The 24901-nt window shown below is 40.0% G+C and overlaps 1 protein-coding gene across 1 annotated transcript in view; it reads left to right on the top strand.

Moving 5' to 3' along the window:
* Nucleotides 1–220: 220 nt before the first annotated feature.
* ACSS3 (acyl-CoA synthetase short chain family member 3) overlaps nucleotides 221–24901 on the top strand; it is an 87918-nt gene continuing 63237 nt past the window's right edge. Inside the window, exons 1-5 of the mRNA XM_086471389.1 lie at nucleotides 221–537; nucleotides 6490–6634; nucleotides 16891–17079; nucleotides 23619–23753; nucleotides 24053–24193. Coding sequence (XP_086327515.1) covers nucleotides 221–537; nucleotides 6490–6634; nucleotides 16891–17079; nucleotides 23619–23753; nucleotides 24053–24193 — 927 coding nt within the window. The remainder of the gene's footprint in view (nucleotides 538–6489; nucleotides 6635–16890; nucleotides 17080–23618; nucleotides 23754–24052; nucleotides 24194–24901) is intronic.

Below are 24901 nucleotides of genomic sequence, written 5' to 3'. Positions count from 1 at the left end.
GCGACGCTCGCCGCGTCGCTTCCGCGCCCCCTGGCCGAGACGAGCCGGCGTGCGGGGGCAGCGCCGGAGCGCGGGGCGGGGGCGGCTCGGCCCACCGCGGGGGCGGCCCCGCCGTGCCCCGCTGGCCCCGCGGAGCCGCCGCTCTGTCTGGTGCCGTCCGAGGGCTTTCTGGAGCCTTAGCGAAGCCTGTGCGGCTCCTCTGCCTCGCAGGCCGCGGAGAATGGGTTTCCTGGCCAAGCTGCCGGCGCTGCCAAAACTTGTTGGGGCGGCGGCGGGCCGGGGCGGTGGCGGTGCCTGGCGGCGGCCGGGGCGGCCCTGCGCCGGGGGCTCGCTCCCGGGCTGGGCCGCCGCCGCTGCCCGCCGCCCACTGCCCGGCGGCCGCGCCGCCTCCTCCCGGGCGCTGGGAGAGTACGAGGAAGTTTTCAGGTCCTCTGTGGCAAAGCCCGAGAAGGTCTGGGGAGCAGCCGCCGAGCAGATCCAGTGGTACAAGCCCTGGGACCGGGCCCTGGAGAGGGGCCGCCCCGAGAGCGCTTCCTGGTGAGTCTGCCGGTGCCCCCCCGGTGCGGTGGAGGGGCCGGGGCGGGCCCCAGGGGGCGCGGGAGGGCACAGCTCAGCGGTGACGGGGAGGTCTGGGTGTGTGCTGGGTGCGGGGGTCGTGTGGTTGACACAAAACTGCCCCAGCACGGACACGGGGTGGTCAGTGTGCCGTGGGTGAGGAAGGGGAATGGCTGCAGAGCGTAGAGGAGTTTAATGATTACACTTGGTTAAGCTAATGATTAAAAGCACCGTGTTGGGGTGAGAGGGAGGTTCGCGTGCGCTGTGACAGGAGTGACATACAGGCGTGTGGGTGTGGTGCGATGTCCCCGCGTGCCTGGGTGACACCGGTGTGTGCGCCCGATGCTGCCCTGTCCGCCCCACTTTGGGCCTGACTTGGGAGCAGGCTGCGGTGAGCACGGGAAGCCGGGCATCAGGGGCCAGGGGAGATACGTGTATGAAAACGCAGAAACGGCGGCTTTCAGAGTTGTTTTGTCTCAGAAACTATCCAAATGGCTCATAATTTAAAGGATGTGGATAAGGTAGTGTTTGGCAAAAGCATTGGTATTGTACATATATCTATATCTATCTATATATCTCCATGTGGTGAATGGCAACCTGCCCTAAGACAGAGTGTGATACCCTTCTTATAAATTACCGGATAGGATTTTCAGTACTTTCTCAAAGGAGATTTGCCTGTCAAAATTCTGTGTTGACCACCATCCCCTGTTTTTTGGCAAGTTTACATCATGCTCTTTGGTCTTTTCTCAAGGAGAAGCTGGTGTAGTATAAAAAAGTCAACGCAGGATGAGCATCATCTTTGGTACACTGATTTACAGAAACAGTTACTTTTAATATATTTTCTGGTCTCATTTACTTAAGTTGAAGAAGTTGAAGGAGGCGGTTAATATATTTTAAATGTAGCTATAAGGCAAATGCCAATTCATCCTCTCTGAAAGCAGTAAGAGCATGAAAAGAAAGAAACGTGCAGCGTTCCCTAGGGTGTTTTCTTTAGTCTGTTCCATTGGAAACACCAGTGTTATGTCTGTGGTTGCAAAGTGATTTCCAGAAGGTGTGTGATCAGTGTCACCATCCCCTGGCTGTTTTAGTGAAGCAGTAATCCCAGGTACCATTGCTGTTCTGATCTGTATCAGTGGCTGGTACAGTGCAAAAATGATGAGAAGAGCAAAAAAGCATGACTGGTCAAGAAAAGGATAAAGGAGTTGGAATTGTTTGTTGTAGAAGCCAAAAAGGAGATGTAAGTTTTAAAACACGTAAAATTTGGCTACGGAGAATTTGGCTACAAAGTTGAAGGAAAAACTGTTCTCTGAGTTGGCTTTGAAGAGGTCAAAACTGGAAGTCTTAAATTGCAACAAGGTAGATTTTACACACTGGAAAGAAAAATCTTTTTAATACTAAAGGTAGTGAAACACTTGAGCAGATTATTTTGGAATCCTAGTTAGAAAGGTTAAGCAAGTATTTCTTTAGGAATGATAGAAAGTTTTTTCTAACGCATGCAGGCAGAGTGCAATTCTGCAAGTTATGTTTTTTCTTTCATTTGAAGACATAAGCGCGATATAAAATCACCTTCGAACTTTAGGAATGTTGCACAGATTGCTGTTCAAATGTTGCTTACACTTTTTAAAAATGTGGCTGGATCAATTAACATAGTATTATTTCAAAATATCTAATATTGTCATGGTTTTGTCTAACACTTTATTCAGGTTCTGGTCTCACTTCGTCTAGAAAAATTAAAAAAACAAAGAATCCTGTTGATTCCTGGAAACCCAGCTTGGAGAAGTACATGTACCCTGAATGGCATAAAAGCAATTTAGCAGTTTACTTTAACAGTTATGGTGAAAAATAATTTTAATGTATTTTTTTCTTTTGCATCTATACCTAGCTTTATTCAGAGCCTTTACTTTCTTTCTTTTTTTATTCTTAATTATCTTTGCTTCTGAGCTGTTGAGTGAAGACTAAAAATTGTCTCTGAATACAGCTACTTTGATTCTTAAGATAACAGGCAGTGTTGGAAATTAAAGTGTAACTTCTGAGTATTTGAGTGAATTAAGACATAATTATGAGTTGCCTTCTTCACTACTAGACTTATTTAATTACTAGTAAGTAGGCTGTTGCCATAGCCAAAAAAGTACTGAATGCAGTTAAAAAGATTTCCAGGTCCTAGATGGCAGATGTTAAGCTGTATATATTGGGAGTTCCACTGTGGAAGACCTAACTAACTGACTTGCCAAGAGTAAAACATGAACAGAAGATTAGTGCTTTAGTGCCCTCTTCTACTCCTACCCCTAAAAAGTTAATAAAGTAGTCTTTTAAAAGTCTTGATTAAAGAGGTAAGTACATGTGCTTGAGATTTCCTCGTGAGACCTCAGAGCCAGGGTGAGACGGGAGGTGCTGAGCCGCAGTGAGGAAGAGGCAGTAGGTCCTAGGTGACTGCTGTCGGTGGCTTTAAAGAGGCTCAAGGGGGTCCCAATGTGGGTAACCACACCCAAATTATTAAAAAGATAATTTATGAAATCTAAGATATGCATAATGTGGATTATCAAAAGCTACTGCTTTCATGGACATAAAGAATTCTAAAAAGACTTATCGAAAGGATAGGTAGATATTGTCAGAATATTGGTTTAAAATGTTGCTGTGAAGCAAGCTGTTTTGATATTATAGCCAGGTTTAGATTCTGATGTGATTTTTGACAGGAAGAACCCTGGGGGTTTTTTTCCACCATAGTACCAGTGGATGGTAGATAAGCTCTTCAGAGAAACTGCTAGTGAACCAAACGCTGTTTCTTTTATGTATTGGAGTTGTTACTGTTTGCCCTTTTTGTTTGTTTTACTCTTCCTCTGCTCCATTTGTTGAACGTTACTAATTTGTCAGCATCGGGAACACAGCCTAAAGTAAGGTTCTTCAGCCTTGGATTCAGCTGGTAAGCTGCATTGAGGTAATTGTCTGGTTAGCAACAAGTTAGCATTTTACAGTCCTGCATATTCTGGCAAGATTTACTGGCAGCTCTTACAAACATCCTGCAGATCCACCTCTGATCTTTCTTCAGTCTATTGGAATATTTTCTTTTTGATTCTAGACCTCTGTTTTAAATAGGAGCATCTCATTGACGTCCTTATTCCAAGGCTGGGTCCTGGTTTCATGCTGCTGTTTCTTTCCAACCAAACCTTATTCAAGCAAATCAAAGTTCCTCACGGGTATTCATCTCCTTGGGGATCACTGGATCAACAGGCGTTTGCAACAGCACAGGGCAGGTTTTCACTGCCAAGCAGCTTTTATTTGTCAGCCAGAACGAGGTATTTGAGCATTTCCTTGGGTGACTGTAGAGAAGTGAAAGTTTTACAGTTGTGGTCATGGTGGGTGCGTCTCTGCTTCTCTGATCCCCTAAGAGCCTCCCTCCTGAACAGGATAGCAAAGGTCTATTTTGTTTCCACCTGCGGTCACATCTTTTTCATACGCTTGTTCGCAAGCGATTGTTAAAAATTTATGTGGCAGTGTTGATGTTGCCATGTATCTTTAGAAGAATCCAGCTCTGGTGCTTGCTCATGTTTGGACCATTCTTAAGTGGTTAGGCATAGTAGCGCAGGTACTGCACTCCGTTGTTCATATAATCCTATAGTGATTTGATATAAAAATCAATTTTACAGTTTCTCTATATTACATGAAACAATTCCCGATCCTTTATTGTTTATACAGTTCTTCTTTTATGGGAAGGGGTTTGTAGTACACAGTGGTTTTGTTACTTTCCTAGTCCCTTACTTTCTCGTTATTAATGGCGTTGTAAAGGAGTCGCAATAGAAGATTGCTTCATCCTAAACGGTTTTAGTTTAATAATTGCCATTCTTTGACAATAAAGACTATCCCATGGCATCTGTGCATATAGATATATGAATAATATATAAAATATCTTAATTTAGAGCAGTCCTTTACCAGACAGGAAAGGTGAAGAGGGAAAGACTTTTTGAACTAGTAGTGGGTTGCTTTAGGCCATCTGTTTTTATTTCTAAATATACCTGTAACAGTCACAGACTCACAGAATCACAGAATGTTCGGGGTTGGAAGGGACCTCAAAAGATCATCTAGTCCAACCCTCCTGCCAGAGCAAGACCACCTAGAGTAGATCACACAGGAACACATCCAGGCGGGTTTTGAATGTCTCCAGAGAAGGAGACTCCACAACCTCTCTGGGCAGCCTGTTCCAGTGCTCTGTCACCCTCACAGTGAAAAAAGTTTTTCCTTATGTTAATGTGGAACCTCCTGTGCTCCAGCTTGCAGCCGTTGCCCCTTGCCCTGTCATTGGACATCACTGAGAAGAACCTGGCTCCATCCTCCTGACACTCGCCCTTTACGTATTTATAAACACTGATGAGGTCACCCCTCAGTCTCCTCTTCTTCAAGCTAAAGAGACCCAGCTCCCTCAGCCTTTCATCATAAGATGATCATCTCTGTGGCTCTGCGCGGGACTCTTTCAAGCAGTTCCCTGTCCTCCTTGAACTGAGGGGCCCAGAACTGGACACAATATGCCAGATGGGGTCTCACCAGGGCAGAGTAGAGGGGGAGGAGAACCTCTCTCGACCTACTGACCGCAGCCCTTCTAATACACCCCAGGATGCCATTGGCCTTCTTGGCCACGAGGGCACATTGCTGGCTCGTGGTCATCCTGCTGTCCACCAGGACCCCCAGGTCTCTTTCCCCTATGCTACTCTCTAACAGGTCAGTCCCCAACCTATACTGGTCCATGGGGTTGTTCTTTCCCAGATGCAAGACTCTACACTTGCCTTTGTTGCATTTCATTAAATTTCTCCCCGCTCAGCTCTCCAGCCTGTCCAGGTCTCGCTGAGTGGCAGCACAGCCCTCTGGTGTGTCAGCCACTCCTCCCAGTTTTGTGTCATCAGCAAACTTGCTGACAGTGCACTCTATGCCCTCATCCAGGTCATTGATGGATATATTGAATAGTACTGGTCCCGTTATAATGTATTCTAACAATACATTATCACAGTAGAGCGTCCCCATAGAACTTTTTGGAAAAAACTCTCTACTGTGTTTTTTCTGTGTGTTGCTCTTCTTTTTGCTGTAGAGAGATACGTGCAGGTAGAAAAACAATCACAAAGAGCATTATTTAGTGTGAACTTTAATTTTTAGATCCTGTGTCATCTTTCAGTTAGTAGAGTTGTCTTTGTGTCTGGTGCCTTCTGTATTTTCTTACTCGAGGATTATGCTGCACTTGAATTTTCTTTTTCTGTGTAAAATGACAATAAAAGTGAAACCTGAGTTTGTGAAGTGTTTTTCTTTAATTAGGAGATGAGGATTTTCTGTAAATGTCTGGCTGTTGAAGAGGCTGTGACTCACATCACTTTACAGGGGATTTTGAGTCACTGATGTAAAACACAGTAATGTCAAATGCATTATGAATGTCAGACAGATTTATAAGATTTTATAACTGGTGGAGTCAGTTTCATTTAGATACAGATACTTGTATGCTCAACTGTTATTGCCAAGAGATGAATATTTTGAGTTCTGAACCTGTTCTTTTTAAAAAGGATATGTATGCATGCCAATACAAAGTAGTGTAATAACATATTTTCATCGTGTCAGGTTATTTTATGTGAATGTTTGCTTTTGTGTGAAACCTTAGCTATAAAAATCAGAATGACTGATGCAAAGTAAGTTAAATCAAGACCAAGTTTAGCAGATACCTAGTTAAGTCAATTAAGGTACAGTACTTTACTTTCACTGTTTTCACTAATAGGCTTATTTAGCTTTTTGAGTAAATTGTGAGGTTATAGAATAAAAAATGCCTTCCTGAACTTACTATAATGTCTTATAAGCTATATTTTAATTGAATGCTGTCATTCCTTAAAAAAAACATAAAATGTGAAAAAATAATCTTATTAATTTGTAAGGCTGGCTGTTACATGCTTCCAACTTCTCTTTTAGGTTTGTAGGTGGAGAGCTAAATATCTGTTACAATGCTGTAGATCGTCATGTTGAGAATGGACGAGGAGACCAAATTGCCATTATTTATGACAGTCCTGTAACAAATGCCAAAGAGAAAATAACATATAAGGAACTTCTTGAACAGGTATGTTTGAGAATAACCTTGTTACTGAAAATGGGCAGTAAATATTGCACAGCAGGTAGGTACTAGAGAGTTAGAAATGGTGTACCTTGCTAGTTTGTTCTTTTTGCTGTGCTCAGTATTGATTTATAAGCTTCACTACCTGTACTCAGTTATACTGCATCTAAGAGGTTTTGATCTTCCTCTAGTTCTTTTTTTTCTTCTGCAGTTTAATAATTTTTTTTCCTGGTTGGTTAAATTTTGAACTTTTTTCTGGATTTCTTCCCCCCCACCAGCCCCCACAAGTTCTGATTTCATGTTTAAAAGGTAAAGCGAAGTATTAGTCAAGTCACTTGACAGTTGCTATGATGAACAAAAATACTGTTCCAGTAGAAATGAAGATGTGTGCCTTGGCTGTTGATGCATGTAATTAAGTGTAAAACTAAATGAAATTTAACAGGGAGGAGTTCTAAAAAGAGCTGTGTCACCTGCCCATTGTAGGCTCTAGTGGGGGTGCTGGTGGCCCTGCACTGGTTTCTGTCTGGAAAGTCTGTGGATTTCTACTTCCCCATTGGCTGAGGTCGCTTACCACCACCTGGGGTCGTGAATACCCCGTTGTGCATCAGCCTATTCAGGTTTACTCAGTGCCTGACCGCGGGTTGTTGCCGCCAGGGGTGTTTGCAGTCTGCCCTGTGCAAGGTTCTCCACTCTCACAGCTGTCAGCTGGTGGTTTGCCCTCACGCTGCTCCTCTGTTTAGCTGGCTTTTTTCTTCCAGTTATATGTAGCAGTTACACTAAACACGGAGTACAAAGAAATGTTAGAGTCAGACTCATATTCTTCCTTAATGTATTTCAGTGTGCAAGATGCATTACTGTGAATGGAACACGCTCACTCGTCTTCAGATAGGCACGTAGTGTCTGCAGAAATGTGAACCTATGTGGAATGAGGTTCACAATGCAGTAATTCGGTTTGTGAGGGTTTTATTCCAAGAAAAGAGAAATCATACGGCTACAAAAAATGATAAAGCTGTACTGCACTCTGCCTTTTAAGGGACATATAGAAAACGTTTACTCCGCACCAGTTTTCTGTTGATTTACCAAGTCCAAAAAAGAACTTGGAAGTTGTCATACAGTGTGCTGGAGCTAGAACAACTGGCTTCAGTGTTTTAAGAGATCAGAAGACTTTAAAAGGGCCCAGCTCCTTGTCTAATTTTATATATATATAAATATATATAAATAATATTATTTTATATATACAACTTTTATGTCAGGTGCCATATATAAATATTATTTATACATAATATATACACAAAATATATATGTATATATGAAATCAGTTTATATATACATATACATATACATATACATATACATATAAAATACATACTTGTTTTATTTTAGTGAAGTAATACAACATTTTAAATTACCTTAACTGGACTCTCTCTGAAAAGAACTTGAAAAATAGCCTTTTCTTTGCTTTTTAAGCTTGATGTTGGTATTAAGTCTTCTAAATTTGTGTCTCTGTATTCTCTATAAGCATATTAAATGTTTTAGTATACAGCAGATTTGTGCAGAATGAGAAAATTTTGCTAGTTGACATATCCTTTCCTCCACATTTCCTCTTGCAGCAGCATTGTGAAACTGAATGGAAAAACTGGCTTGAGTTTTCTTGGGGTATGTAGCAGAACTCATTCAGAAGTTCATTATAATCTTGCTGGCAGCTGAGTCCTATCTAAATACTGTTTTTGAATTCCCTACAGTTTGCTTTTCTCCTTAATCAAAAGGAAATATAAATGAAAGGCAGGATTTGAGATTTATATCTTGTCTGCCAAAACTTTCTAGTTCACTCTTGTGGAATAAATTTAACTTGGTTTACCTGGTAACTACTGGACACCTGATAACACAGGTGTTCGGAAAGAGATCTGAAAATGGGAGAGACGTGGGTGGGTGTATTTTGTGTCATGGATCTTGTCGGCGCTAGCAGAGACTTTGAGAAAAGGCCTACCAAAACCACTGTGGAGCGTGGGTGATAACGTTTGGCTCATAGCCCTCAGTCACTGCTTGTCAGTGTGTTCTCAGTCTGCTCAGTGTAAGCTTTAAGTACTATGTCTTGTCATTTTGAAATAGACTGTCAGTGCTCTGAATGTTTCATTATAGATCCGTACGAGAGCAGATCAGACATGTGACCACAGTTGATGAACCTCTTGGCAGGGAAAGAAGCCTTTTGCTTCCTTTCCTGAGTTCCTTTCCCAATTTAAAATAGTCTGACGGTGTCTATCTGTATTCAGACTGTTTTCTGGACTGTTCACATCCAAGAAATGTTTAGTAGTCTGTCTGGCCAGTAAGCTGAAAGTGTAATGAGGGTGTCTTTTCAGAGAGGGTGCCTGTTCAAAATGTCTCTCCAAGAGATCAGCACTTGAAGTGGTGTAATTGTTTCTGGCTTTTAGGAATAAAAGTGGAGTTTATAGATGACTTCACCAGAAGTGATGTAGGATGACTGTGGGTCACAGGATGATGCAGAGTTTTGTAGCAGGCTGGATCATTTGTTCCAGGATCAAATTCACGGTAAGGATGACATAGGTGCTTGGCTGGACATAATAAGGCTCCTTAGGGAGGGTGGGATAGCTTGAGCTATCTGTTCAGGAAGCCTGTTTTCAAATTGTCCTATACTTTTTACATGTTGCACTGCTGTTCAGATCCAAGAGCTACAGTGATGCTGCAGTTTTGAAGTTAAGCACCACTGAATTATAAATAATTTAGAGAAATGTTTGAGGCGTGTGGATGTTTAGTGCCCCACCTGTGGGAAACTTTTTTTTTTTGCAGAACTGGAATAGAAAGATTGCAGGACAAGTTCAGCAATTCTTTATTGATGTAAATAATGGCAAGATCAGTTTGGGTTGATATTCTGTACAACTATACTGTCTGCACACTTCGAAACTCTTGAGGATTACAGTTAGTTAAAGTGAAGTTGTACGTAGTGCATACAGTTGCATTTTAAGTGTGTGGAATATATGTTGTTACAGATGAAATCTTCCAAATGTAAAGAGGAGGAATTTGCCAAATTTAAGACATAACAATCTTCTAGGATGTACTGATTGTACTTTTTTCTTTACTGATGCCTGTTACAGGCCTTTCGATGAGGATTACAATGTTGGACTGAAGCCAGTGAAATGGGGATGTAGGTGAAAGTTTTGAGTATGGCTTGGGATATTCTCTAATTCCAGTAGTGAGATGGCAGGAAAAGATAAGGGAGATACAAATTCTGTTAGAAATCTTACTGAATCTGTATAGTATTAGGGGAATATAAAGATACCTGGAAGAAATAAGAATGATGACTTCTGTTCATTTAAAAACAAATTTTCTGATTGTGTTGGAAAACACTACCAGTTTCAAATTAAGGCAAAGGTTGTTAGGTAGGTGAAAAAAACGTTCTATTTACATCATTAGGTCTATTCTTTAGTGTGCCTCACTTGCTAAAAAGAAATTTCAGGAATTTGAGTCATATTATTTGCAGTTGTTGACGCTTGACAGGTCACGTACTCAAAAGCAGTATGTTTTCTGTCTATGATTCTTTTCAATAACAATTCACAGTTAACATATTGAATTCGGTGCTGTAATAAATAATCCCTCAATGCAGTAACGTGACGGGATTAGTAAAACCAAACCCCTGCCCCAAGCCTCTTGACTGCATTGAATGTCACAAAAACGTGGATGAGAAAGAAGGGCTTCAGGTTATCAACAATGGACTAGGATGTAATTTCTAGGAAGGTTTTTTCCATTATTACCCACCCTAAAAGCATCTTCTTCCAAAATAGCTGTATTAGCCATTGTCAGTTTGGATTTATGTATGTGTCTTGATCTGCTGATATCTCCTGTGTAAGGCTGAGAAATCACCCAGATTGTTCTGTTTCTAGTAGTCTTTCTCATTCTTCATGCTTTACTCCATCTTCTTTTCCTTCTGCTTTGAAAAATGACCAATTTCTTCTTAGCTAGAAATAATGACTTTCATTTCAAGATATGTTTTCTCAGAGTTGATTTAGAATCAAAACTAGAATACAGACAGAAAAACCTGCTGAGACTGACAACCCAACTTTTATCCTCTTTGCTAAAGCAATATTATTTTGATAAAACTATGGATTAGACTTCTTTAATGCTGGTTTTCCTTATCTTGTTTAAATCTCAAATGACATTCTTCAGTGCATCTCCTAGAAAGATTTAACTGCGATGTTACTGGGGTAGCTCTTCAAAAATGTCAATATTGGTATTCTTTAAAGGATGAGACTAATCAGTCATTTACAAAAAGTGGTGTCTTGGGTTTTTCACATTCCACACAAAAGACTTCCAAATGACACTGTAGAAGTCTGAAGAAGCAGCTGGAACTTAATCTCCCCTGACTGAAGACAGTTATACTACAGCATGACAATGTCTGCGATGCCTACAGTAATGCATAATTTGGTGCAGCTTGGGCAGATGAATGAAGCAAAGTCGTGCTGAATTAACTGCTGAGGCTCCTGACATTTCTACTGTATGTGGTTTGTGAGGTTTACTTTGGACTAGGTTTAATTTCATCCTTTGAACCGAATGTCCCATAATTCACTTCAAAGCCATCTGATTATATCTATCCCACAAATCTTTGCTTCCTTGACTTGTGGATTCCTTTAGGAAGTGCCATGCTCAGCTTTCATCTGTCTCACTGCTGCTTGATTTCTCTCCCCACTCCAAGTGGATGTTGTCCAAGTAATAGGAAACATAGATGCTGTTGGAGTGGTGCAGAACACTATGGGCTATCCTTCACAAGTACCAGAAATTCCTTCTGAGGCAAATGGTTGTCCGGAACCTATCTCTTCTGCAGACTGAACGCCATGGCATCACTTCTGATCAGTGCATGCCACTCTGATAGGTGTTACAGAATCCCCATCTCATCCCAGTCCCTCCTTGGAGACACACGGTGCACAGCCGATCTCCGAAACTAGGAAGGAAAATGGCCCTTCCCAAAAATCCCCAGTTTCCTCTCAATCCAAGGAACTTCTTGTCATCTGAAAGAAGGAAGAAGAAATTACTGCAACTAACTGCAATCCCAGCAGCTGTCTGGCTGTATGAGAAAGGATTTTTTCTTGTTATTTGTGGAAGAGTGTACCAGCACCACTACCACCACTGAGCAGGTCATTTATACACTGCATTTGAGATATTGTGGCTGGGTTTCTGTGCAGAAGCCTAGGAGGGCTTATTGTTAAGGAGGTATGCCATGTCCACCGTGACTTATGTGGTTTACAGGGCTGTGCCTGGCACATGGTCAGAGCTGGGACAGGACAGGTGGTGTCTGATGGATCTTGTTGCTCTCGGTCCCTGGGGAATTGTCTCTCAAGGCATAGCATCTCTCACAGTCAATCCAGAGACTCATATTGCCTTTCCACAGCTTTGCAACAGTGCCCTAATTCTACCAGAAGCCTCCTATACACAGTCTCACGTTCAAAACAAGTACAGGAAGGGAACACGCACGCTTACTCAGGCAGACATCTGGACCACTGATATTGCAGTTCCCATTGCCTCCAAGGGGATACTCCTGCTTGTTGTTTCGCAGGGGTTCTCTGGGGGTTGCAGGCATGTAGCAGGCATGTAGACGTGTGCCGTCATTGCCATGCTTTTCCCTAGACTGTGTCCCAGGACTACTGATCCTGGGATTAAGGGCGTGGATGTCCTTGGGTGTCTGTGGATGAGCAGTGGGATTGGTGGAGTGCTCTCCCCTCCCCTGACGACCTGTTCAAGATCTCTGTGGTAGGGGCACATGCACCGTGCCACCTCTGAAGCATGGTTTTCCCACCTCATTGAGAACATGGTCTTCATCTATTTGAAATGAATGCAGCACTGCTTTTCAGTCCTCTCCCACTCTGCAGCAGGCTTGACATTAGCAATGGAGTCGCGCATATGCTGGAGAAGCTTTTACAGCAGTATGAAAAGGAGGAAACAGTAGCTAAGAAGAGTAATAGAAGAGTGAAGAAGCTGATCAAGGGATGGGGGAGTAGGAAGGAGTACTTTAGTAGTCTTGGAAAAATGACACAGTGGAGAAGCTGAAGAGCATAAGGTGACTTGCTGCCTTTGGTTTAGAGGAATGTGTATGTGACATGGCTCTTTTTACACCATGAGATGCACTTCAGGATGTTTCAGGAGCTCTCAGTGTTTGAAGAATCCTTTTGTGTTTAGCTTACATTGAAGGACTCCACACTGGTGAGACCCAGTCATTGTTCGACCCAGGAAGGTTTGAAATTCCTCTTTTGAGCATTTTGAGTGGAATTTCTGTTTTCTGTACCTTTAAGAAGAATTCTTTTGGCTTGGACCAAAACTGCTTTTTGTAACTACTAGGGACAGCCAGGTGATTTACTTCAGAACTGCAGTACTTCTCCAACCTGAACTGCTAATACAGATGTAGTATTTGTTTGATGGCTGGGTAAAAATAAAGCTGTGATCACTGGGGGCTTGCATTTGATAGAAGTGTAATCTAAGCCTAGATCTTCAAAGCTGAAAGCCTGCTTGAGTTTCTTATTGTATCACTTGGTCTCAAGTGATTTTATTACTGAAGTGTCAAATATATTAAAGTGATGGAGCAATCTTAAACTTGAAGAAAAGTGGTGAAATAGCATGCTGGTAGGAAAATAACAACTGTAAAATCTTGAGGGATAAAATACGCTGTCTTAATGTGAACCGTAAATGACAACACACTGTAACAAAGTGGAAGGTTTCATGGCTTGTAACAGTTTATTGAAATGTCACTACTCACTCTCAACCCCTGCCCTTTTTAGATAGAGTGATTGCTTGGGTGTTTCAGAGTTTCCACAACAATCTTAAGGGCAATGTAAACCTGCTTATGATGTTCCCTAGTTTTCCAAATAGTTGCAGGTAGAGACAGTGTTTTATTAGGTAGTCCAAATGTTCTCTGGCTGTCAGAAGGACGAGGGAAAGGGCATAAGGATAATCATTGATACCCGTGTATTGTATTGGGTTATTGTCTTCAGTGATACTAAACTCTCTAGATGGGGACGTTAAGTGCAGACAAGAGATTACTGGGTTTGTATGGAAGACGTGGTTCCTGTCTGCAGCATGCTACATATTTTCTGCTTTAAGTACAGTCTACCTATGATAGGTTTCAATAAAAATGACTTAAGTACATGCAGATCTCTTCACTGTCTCCCTCCTACAGCCAAGTACCAAAGTTGTATAGCTTGTATACAGGCACTTGGAGTCTTCTATTACAAAATTACTAATTATGATCTTTAGATGGTGCCTTTTTTCCTTTAGCAGGCAAATTGCCTTTTTCAACATCATTAATAATTATAAAATATCAGTAATGAATAATACTACTTGTCCATTATGTTTAACTACTTATTGCCTACTATCCACACTTACACTGACTGTAAAATTACTCATGAAATTCTGTTTTAATTGCCTTTGGCCTTTTTGTCAACACTGTGCTTGAGAGTTGCACAAGCAGCAAAGGTAAGTATTAATTTTCTCAGTTCTTTGAGATACGGTGATATTAGCGCTGTGTTGCAATGAGTTTGCAGATTTTAATGTTTTCACAGTAGGAAGTATAGAAAAGGAATTTACCTTTGAAAGTAGAGTTGCTACGCTTACTCACAATTACCTTCACCAATCCTATCTAGAAATGACTGTAAGTGCCGGTGGTATGGCAATGAATTCTAGTTGCGTACAAGTTCAAGCCTTGTTGATTTTTGTTGGGTTTTGATAGCATATGTCAGTTTAATAGAGTATTGATAGGTATTAATTGGTCTAGAATTAAAGGTATTTTCTTTTGATAATCAGTAACATTTAATGTAAGAGGTCTGTTGCAAATAAATCATATATATGTACCTTAATTTGTTTGATGTTTTCAGCTGGATATGGTGATGACCTTGCCTTATAAAAATACTCTCTTGTCGTAGAAAATGACATCAGGGATTTATGCAGTGTTTATAAAAAATGGAAGCTACACTGTTATCTTCTGATGCAAGCATGCGTGCTTGGGGCTTCTATGTTTCCATTTTCTTAAATCCTCAGGCAGAAGTGTAGAAATATGCATAGTTTGATTGTGGGTGAGCTGTGTATTTAATGCAAACACAGGGCAGATACGTCTGGAGCTTCTGGATGTTAGTGTCTCAGATTGCTCAAAGTCTGAACATGTGTTCCCCCTGAAGAGAGAAGCAGTGGGTAGTGCTGTATTATCCTCTTCAGTACAAGTATCAGATAGACTTCTAGGACTGGATGTAGTTGCTCAAAGTTTTCTTGAATATGACCATAAAAGAAAGACCCTAATGCCTGTGAATCTCAGAAAGTAACAGTGGTACTAGAATTTGAAATATTAAACTGGAATAAGGCACCTCTTCAAATAGAGAAAACTCAAACTTGATGGATAATACAAATGAAAGTAAAACATTTCCAAGAAAATTTACCCTCCTGATTAGCTCATCCTTGAAAAAGAGGGTCCTTCCCTCCTGTCCTGCTTGCATGATGTGTATTAATGGCCTAGGCTACTCCCATTGCTTGCATTATCTGCTGGGTCACCGAAAACACCTCTGCAGGCAACAACCCCCTGCTGTTCTCAGGAGTTTTTCTCCCCTTTCCTTTCTCCCCAGTCTGATATTACCGGAGGAAAAGAGTCTTTAATGAGGCTAAATTTTATTTGAAGCCTTATCTGTGCTATATAATGAACAAATAAGGAATAATGCAGTACAGGTAAGATATGAGAAATTCATATGTGAGTAAATTCATGTTACATGGGTAGTGAAAGAAATCAGAATGTTTAAACTTCTTGTGTTTGTTGTAGTGTTTTTTAGTGAATGGCAACCTCTTAAAGACGAGTTTTACTACTGTAGGTAAGAAGAGGTCACCTGTAAGACAGAGGAGCTCCTTTGTTGTGAAATTAGATTTATACGTCTTCAGATATCCCAGGAACTTCCTAGATAATTTAAGTTTTTAGTCTTATCACTAATGTAAGACTGTTGCAACTAAAACTCCTGGTCTTGTTACGTCTGACTGGCATGTAACCGTGCTTACGGAGTATTCGATCTCATAACTTCTGAGATGTTTCTACTTCCAGCCTGTTTCCTATTAGTTTATTAATCTACTTGTTTCTTCTTAGTCTACGTTTTTTCCTGTTAACCTATTAGCCTACATCTTGTGCACAGTTACATCAGTTTTACCTTATTACTTATACACCTCCACACGCAAATACAAAAATTTAAAGGCAGTGAGCAGGTTTAGATACTGAGTGTTACACAACTGTCAGCCTCTGGAACTCAAGAAGCCTCTGACAGCTGAGTTCATTCAGTTGCTCTTGGGGAGTTAGTAGTTTGCTTCGCCACCAGAAGATGACACGTTTCCATGCCACAACAAGCAGGTTGGGACAAGCGCACAGTGCTTGTCACAGGCTCCCATACTCACTCTAACAGAAGTTACTGTGTGGTAAATTGTCCATCCTGGTGTACTAATGAAATACTCACTACTAGTTTAGTGACAGAATACTATACACTCTCGGGGTAATAAATATTTTCTCATGATGCTACAGATCCCTGACATTGCTGTTGTTCTGTCACATTTCTTGAGTTCCAGTCCTTTGCTGCCATGCATAGCCTGTCTTCAGGCTTCTGCTTACCAAAAATGAAAATCTGAAAATGAGAGGAAAAATGACTTCTTAAATCTAAATGTGTTTCTCTGAATTTGTATTTACATTTGGTTCAGGGTATAAAATTTACATTTACATTTGTTTTTACATTTGGTTTGGTATAAGATTTCTTGTCTTGGATTCAGAGAAGTTTAAAACACTGTAGTAGAGAAACTATTAACTACGTATTGATTTGTGTTTCAGACTTCACTAGGTAGGACAGGATTTGCATTATGAAATGTCCTGTTTACATCCATTCTTAAAAGCTAAAATTGACAAACATAAACAGTTATCTGGATAAAAGAACGAGTAATTCGACTGTCATTTAAGAGTTTGCAAAAAATTGCCATTGACTTTTTTTGCTCGAATATCTAAAATAATTAGCTTCAGTCCATTCTCATTTTACAAAAGAAAAACATATTACAGTGTTTTTTGCAAAAAGGATATTGTCCTAAGTTTATTGAACCTGGATTGCATCTCTCATCAGTTTTACATATCATACTGGTTTGTATCCTTAATGTCCTGTGTCTGTTCATGGGGTGAAAGGGGGTGAAAGTTGTTTTTTATGGGGCAACAGCAGACCTTGAGAAACTTTTAATATGTTGTGAACGTTTTGTCAGTACAGGTCTCCAAGTTAGCTGATGTCATGGTTAGACATGGTGTGAAGAAAGGAGATCGTGTGGTCATCTACATGCCCATGATTCCACAGACAATGTACTGTATGCTGGCTTGTGCAAGAATAGGAGCCATCCATAGCCTGATTTTTGGTGGATTTGCGTCTAAAGAGCTTTCTGTTCGCATTGATCACGCAAAGGTAATATGTATTTGGAACAACAAACACTACAGCATTAGTTATGCATATAAGTCGATGTCAAAAACCCGTGTTTTTTTTTTTTTCCAGAGAGGATGACATTTCTCCGTGTGTGAAACACAATCTCAATTTGTTTATAATATCTAACATTGCAGTGTGAACAAAGTATTACATCTGTGCTGAGGTTGATACTTTTATAGCAGACATTGAGATACAAATTTTGACCTCTTTTAAAAAAGCTCTCTTAAAAAAGAGTTTAACACACTGCTGTCTGTTTACAGCATACTTTCTTCTTCCATTTGTCAGTCTTTTTCTACAAAGCATCACCTTAAAATTGTCTTTTCACCCAGTATTTTCCTCAAGTGTGTGAGGACAGTGCTGCCAAACCTAAATAACTTCATTGGTTTACTTGTTGTTTAGACACATTAGGTAGTACATTTTTTCAGCTATAAATCTACTTTGTCTAACTTCTGCGTGAATCAAGGCAGCTGAGGAACCAGTTGCCTTAAGTAAGTGACTCTGCAGAGGACATAATTAATAGAGGTGAATGCTTTAAAGGCTTCCAAGTTTGGCACAAGTTGAGCTTGTTTATGAAGCATTATGTAAGTCTTTCTAAGTGAAAATGCAAATAGTACTTTAATAATCTACTTAGTAGCTTATATGTGCATATTAATAGCTTGCATATGCATTAGTTTTGAAGCAGCTAATGTTTTTGCTGGAAGTTTCTTTTCTTGTTTTCTACCAGTGAAGAAGACAAAAGTCTTTGTCATCTTGATCAGTCACCAGGATCATTCAGACCATCTGTGGTAGCCATCTATCTATTGGTTAGACGTGTAAGCCAAAACATTATGAAGGGTAAAGTCCACAGGATTTGTGGAACATTTACTTAGATTTTTGTGTGCAGAAGTGCTTTCCAGATCACCAAGGCTTGAATTTTATAAGTATCTGTAAACAGAAGGTGGAATGCATCCCCCCTCCCTGCCTTGATGTTTTGACAAAGAAGAATTTAATAAAATGGCTGAAATGGTTTGTTTGAAATGTGAAAAAAAGCTAGGGGAAGGCAAACAATAGCTCCATAGTTTTCCTTGTCTTTCTTCCCACTCCCCCACTTTTTAAACAAGCTATAAAAATTAATTTTAACTCATAGAATTAGGGGAAAATAATGTAGAAGAAAACAATTATAAACTTCTAAAGTGAAGGTTGGTACAATACAAATCATCTAGTGTGTTTACTTTTAGAGTATTTTGCAGATATTAACTAATTAATCCCAATGGATTTTCTCTGAGGAACAAAGGGAGACAGCGCAGTGATTGTAATCCTTGCTTCATGCATTAAAAAGAAAACAGAGAAAGTTTAAGTGATTTACCCAAGGTCACATAGAAAGTCTTCTGAAAGGTAAACTGTAGAATTACTAGCTGCAGGCCATGGATGAAATCCTAGTTTACATTGCCTTGTTGTTTCTTTGAAAGGCAGGTCTAAATATTGTGGATGATTTTTGGTCCATGTGATGTGTAATGAAAGTGTAAGTAAAGAGGAGAGGCACATCATCAATATAAATTTCAAAACATGCCCCAATTTTGCAACATGGTAAAGCTTTCATGATAAGTGAATTGCACACTACTGAGATTATCTATAAGTAGCTGTGATAGATGGTATTCTGCTGAACTCAGAAGTTAATTGAAGCAGTCTCAAGAAAACCTGACCTTTCTTTTAGGCTTTTACATGAATTGGTTTAGGTGCTGCAGTACAGGTCCTAATGTTGGTAAGGTTAATTAGGAAGAGTTAAAGATGTGCAATGGAAAGCTGTCTGTGAGATGCTGTGAGATGTGAAAGAAAGGTCAGACTTCACATTTTATTGCAGATCTGAGTGAAAGAAATAACAAGCACTTTCTAGTGACTATGAAAAAGTACATATACTTTACCAGCTTACCTTAATTTATCTTGAATTTTAAATAGATCTGGGAAGGCTGCAGAGTCCTGCAGATGATAATTTCTACTCTTGTCAGGTACTGGCCAGGTATAGACATTCTCTAGTGAATTGTGATGAAGTGTTACAGAGCGTGAGAACAGGCATTTCTTGTCATCTTTCGCCTGAATCTGGGAATATGTAGTTTGCAATGTTGAAACAATAGATACTTTCATAGAATCACAGAATAGTTTGGGTTGGAAGGGACCTTTAAAGGTCATCTAGTCCAACCCCCTGCAATAAGCAGGGACATCTTCAACTAGATCAGGTTGCTCAGAGCCCCATCCGATCTGACCTTGAATGTTTCCAGGGCTGGGGAATCTACGACCTCTCTGGCCAACCAGTTGCAGTGTTTCACCACCCTTAGTATAAAAAATTTCTTCCTTCTATCTAGTCTAAATCTCCCTGCTTTTAGTTTAAAACCATTACTCCCTGTCTTATCATAACAGGCCTTGCTAAAAAGATTGTCCCCATCTTTCTTGTAGGCCCCCTTTTAAGTACCGAAAGGCCACAAATAAGGTCTCCTTGGACCCTTCTCTTCTCCAGGCTGAAGGGTATTGTGGAGGACTGTGTCAAAGGCCTTACAGAGGTCCAGATAGACGACATCTGTAGCTCTTGTCCACTGATGTAGTCACTCCATCAGCCAGTTCCCTCAGGAGTATGGGATGCATCTCATCAGGTCCCATAGACTTACGTATGTTCAGGTTCGTGGTCACAAACCTTATCTTCTCTTACTGTGGGAGGGACTTTGCTCCCCCAGTCTGTCTTGTGGCCCATCCACTTGAGAGCTGTGGGAAGCGAGGTTACCAGTGAAGACTGAGGCAAAAAAGTAATTGAGTACCTCAGTCTTCTCATCTGTTGTTACCAGCTTGCCAGTCTTGCTCATCAAGGGGGGTACACTTTCTTTGACCTTCCTTTTCTGGTTGACATACCTGTAGAAGCCCTTCTTATTATTTTTTGCATCCCTTGCCAAGTTCAGCTCCAGCTGTGCCTTTGCCTTCCTAACCCCATCCCTATACAACTGGGCAGCATCCCTATACTCTTCCGAGGATACCCGTCCCTGCTTCCACTGCCTATGCATTTCCTTCTTGCCCTTTAGTTTGCTCAGCAGGTATCGACTCAACCGTGCTGGTCTCTTGCCTTGTTTTCCCTGTTTCTTACACCTGGGGATCGAGAGCCATTGCATTGTGTGGAAAGCATCTTTAGAGATCCACCAGCTCTGTTCTGCACCATTGTCCCTGAGGGCAGTTTCCCAGGGGGTGCTATTGACTAACTCCTTGAAGAGCTGGCAGTTTTCTTTCCTAAAATTCAGGGTCCTGACTTTACTCTTTGCCTGACCCATATCCCTTAGGACTGTGAAGTCCACCAGTGCATGATCACTGCAGCCCAGGCTGCCTCTAGTCTTGATGTCACCGATTATCTCACTTACACTGGTGACCAACAGGTCTGGTATCGCATCCCCTCTGGTTGGGCTGTCTGTTACCTGGCTTAAGAAGTTATCCTCAGTGAACTCCATGCAATCTCCTGGATTGCCTACAGCTCACAGTGCTACTTTTCCATCAGATGGAGAAGGTTATTAACTATATTTTGAGACGTTAACATGACATCTGTTTAGGCACTTTATCTTAGTAAACTAGGAAAACTGAGAAGGCTGCTTAAGAACAATATGCTTATACACCTGTTTAATAGGATAGTTACTGTGTCTTCAACCATCAAATTTTCTCATGCTTTTTGAATCACAATTATATAGCAATTCCAGAGAACTTTTTAGATTTTAAGTCCAAACCCTGCAAAATTAAATACAAGTAATGGAGTTTTTAAGATGTGCACTTCACTAAAGCAGTGAATTATGATTTGCAAGTGAGCAACAATTCTTTGAATACGAAATATACAACATGTCAAAGTTACTCAAAACTCTTACTATCTTTCATTGAGGTCAGAAATACTGTATTCCTCACTTATTTACAGTTGACACGTTTGGAAATTTTAATAAGACCACCTTGAGAAAATGAGCTGATATTTTGTAATAGTTTATTCTGAATAAGACATAGTTCCTCCGTACAGGTATGGCTATGAATGGTTACCCCTACTTCTCATCATAAGATGATCAACTCTCTCATCAAGATGATCACCTTGAGTGATTAGGCTGCAAGCTCAGCTGCTGATACTTAAGATGCACAATTGCCCTATAATAGTTGCAGTCTGGTCTTTTCTTGTCCTGAAGCACTGTTTATTTTTCTCATATGTATTGCAGATGAGAAGGCACTATCTTGCGTTTTATTTTTAACTTTTTGTATGGTATCATTCCGATGTCTGTCTTTAGAGCACTGTATAATATCTGGGAGAACTTAATGTGCAGGCAGTCTGACATGGATCATCTAACCACAAAGCGAGTGCAGTACCAGCAGGTGCAGCAGAGCTGTATAACGACTGCATAAACACTGCATTTCTTTAAAATGTGTGTCACATTTTAAGGCAGAGTGAAGCATAACAAAACAGCATACGTGTGTGTGATCAGATGTATGGCTGGGGCATGAAGAGGAAAGAGCTTTGTGTGTTGAATAATGAAGGCCTGAGTGCTGGATCTCTCAGTAAACATCTTCATGATGCTCCTGACATTTTGTGCCCTAAAGCTAGTTCTTTTTCAGTTCAGGCTTTTTGCAGCTTTATTAGCTAGCCCAATAAAATGTATTTATTGTTTTTTCTAAACTTTGCCTTGTATGCTGTTAGAGACTATAGAAGAATTTGTAGGAGGAGTCTTTGCAACAGAATAAAATTGTTGGTCTGGTACTATTGGTCCTTGCTTTATCTCATTTCTACTTGTTCGTATTGTTTTGGGGTTTTTTGGTTTTTTTTTGTACAGCTCACTATCGCTGGCATTCCTCCTCCAGGAAACCTTTGAATTTTCCTGGTTTTCCTTCAAACGAGTTCTATTTCTATGTAATCTGATAGTGCAGGGCTACATGGAGCCGCAGAAGAGGTGGGAAATGGGTGTATGAGAGCAATATGGAAGCAGAGATGCAGGGGAAGTAAATGTCAGTAGGCAGAGAGGTAAAACACTAGAAAACAGCAGTTAAAGCCAGTAATGGACCTTTGATTTGCACATCGATCCATGATGCTTCCAAGTAGCAACTCTCACTTGGGAAATACATCACCTTAGCCAATTTAGTTTTTTTAGACTTCCTTGCTGCATACAAAGCAATTGATGAGCAGAAGTGGCACCATTTACAAATGACTGTAAACCTGGTGTTGACAACAGTCTTTCGTCTTAACAATTGAATAGAACCGTGTTAATATCTCACATTAATTACAGTCTAATTTCAGGGTAGCCTCCAGCTGAATTTTCTTTTTAACTGCATTGTATTGTATCATCTTTTGTTAAAATCAGTGCATCCCAAAAGACAAAGATGATGAATGCTGAGATTTTAAAGCTCACCTGAAATCTTTATTTTGAATACACGCTAATTAGCAAACTTCCCTGAATGGCATATTTGGACAGGAAACATTTTCTTATTGCACAGGAAAATAATTTAATCTTTGTTTTCTGTGCTGAGTTTAATGCAGCCTTAACTATGGCATTGTGGTTTGTGCCTACTTAATGAGATTTATGCTAATGCATACAATTAGTAAACTAGCTTGATCAAACTGAGTGGTGTAAGATAAATATACTTCTAAAACTGCAAAAGCAAGGAGATTGAAGACTCATTCTTCTCCAATTAAAATGTGTTCTAACACGTAGTTTCTTTGATGCTACCTTTATTTCCTGAAATATAGGAAATAAAATTACTGATCTCGGACCTAAGCCAAAATTGTATGCAGATTTCTTGACTTAGGAAATCTTACATAAAACCTGAGGTTAATTTAATGACAAAGATGCTAGATCTACATTTGGAAATAGAAATTATTCTAAAAAAAACCCCAGAGCTATGCAAATCTGATTTTTAGTGGGTTTACATCCTAAATCCTGTAACCATTATTTAAAAGACTCTAGCTTTGCTTCCCTCGCGTGCCTTATGACTTTAGCTTATTCTCTTCCTGTATTTGTAGTTTCCTGTCGTCTCTTGTTTGTCTTCTTTTTCCTCTTTCTTCTGTTTTCCCTTCTGTGCCATTTAATTGCAGGCTGGAAAAGAGCCAGCAAAGTGCTACAGTTTTGAAATATGCCATTGGGTGCAGGCAGATAATCAGAAAGCAGGCTAAACAGGACAGATATCACTGTACCACTTTTCCTTAATGGAGGGGCTAAAGTGGACATGGATTTTTCTTTCTGTTCATTAATTTTTGTGCCACTTACAAGAACTTAATACTGTTGATTTCTTACTCAAATTTGGTTGAAAATCGTAAAGAGTGTCAGAAGTTATTAGTGTGCTCCTGAACAAAAAACAGATGCGTGGACAGCAAGATCACACAAGCTTGATTTCCTTAGAAAGCTGAACCCCCCTATTTCTAATTATGTGAAAATAGATTTTACACATTGAACATCATTAATCAAAGAATTTAATGGAAAACATGGTATTAGCTTACATATATAAAATGTATTGCAAATGTATATGTTAACAATCTAACTGCTTTATTTTAGCCCAAACTTATTGCAACAGCAAGTTTTGGAGTAGAACCGAAAAGGAAAGTGGAATACATATCCCTCCTGGAAGGAGCACTGGCAAGGGTGCAGAGCAAACCTGATAAAGTTCTCATTTACAAGCGACCTAATTTGGTGGGTGTACAGTTGTTATGCCTTTCTGTTAACTTTCAAATGTGTTTGTAGTGCACGAGCCTTTTCTCTTTTACAAGTAAAATTTTTAGTGTATCTGTTGTAGTTTGGTTTTGAATTTTATGAGACAACTTTATATTCATAAGATTTAAATAATAAATAGAACTAATGCAGCAGGGAGGTTCCTTTACAGAAAACTGAATAGTAGTGTAAAAAAAAATTGAATAGTAGATGTTTTTTGACCCAATTCCATTTGTTCCATCTGTTTTTCTTTCAACAATTTTCTATTTTTCAATGGGCAGGGCCATGTTCCTCTTGTCCCAGGTCGCGATCTTGACTGGGAAGAAGAGCTTGCAAAAGCACAGTGTTACAAATGTGTCCCTGTTTCATCAGACCATCCACTTTATATTCTCTATACGTCTGGAACAACAGGCTTGCCCAAGGTAAAGGACTGTCAGTAGTCTTAAGTGTCTGTGACCAACCTATTTGCAGCTCCACTTGAGAAAATACTTCATTTAAAAGGTTGAAAATGTTTGCCAGAGCTCAGTAATATAAATAATAAGCATTGCTAGAAATGGTTTAATCTCATTTATTCACATCTCACTCCTTTAAAGTCAGTGTCCAGGAATAAATTGTATTTGTTTATTTAAGTAGTAGAAATATAAGGATAAACTGCATTTAGTTCAAAATGTTTGTACAGTATAAACTTTTGAGGACAGAAGAATGTATTTTATCCTTTAATTTAATTGTCTATTAACTGATTCAGATAAGTGTGGTATAGTCACTTAATGGTAAGATTAGTTGATGTGTCACTCGTGTGATAGCATTTATTGCTGAATAGTCTTTGCTTAGTCATTATTTACATATTAGCTAATCTTCCAATAGATAAAATGTAGTGAATAACATTACAGATTAAATGGAATTAAGCATGTTCTGAAGGCTTGTGTTACTGAACAGTTCTGAGAACATTATTCCAACGAAAATGAAAGTTTAGATTCAGTAGGTGAAAACTCACATAGGACATTCTTTGAAAATGTTTGCTTTCAAATGCTGATTAGTCTTAATGATCTATTTTTAAAGGATCATATTTTAAAAGAAAACTCTTGACTGTTTGTTTGGTACTAACAATTCTCTTTTAAGGAGTAGAAGAC

The sequence above is a fragment of the Leptosomus discolor genome, chromosome 1 (genome assembly GCF_034619465.1).
Source record: "Leptosomus discolor isolate bLepDis1 chromosome 1, bLepDis1.hap2, whole genome shotgun sequence".
In the NCBI taxonomy this organism is placed as follows: domain Eukaryota; kingdom Metazoa; phylum Chordata; class Aves; order Leptosomiformes; family Leptosomidae; genus Leptosomus; species Leptosomus discolor.
The sequence above is the reverse complement of the archived record's forward strand: the minus strand, read 5'-3'. Positions and strand labels throughout refer to the sequence as shown.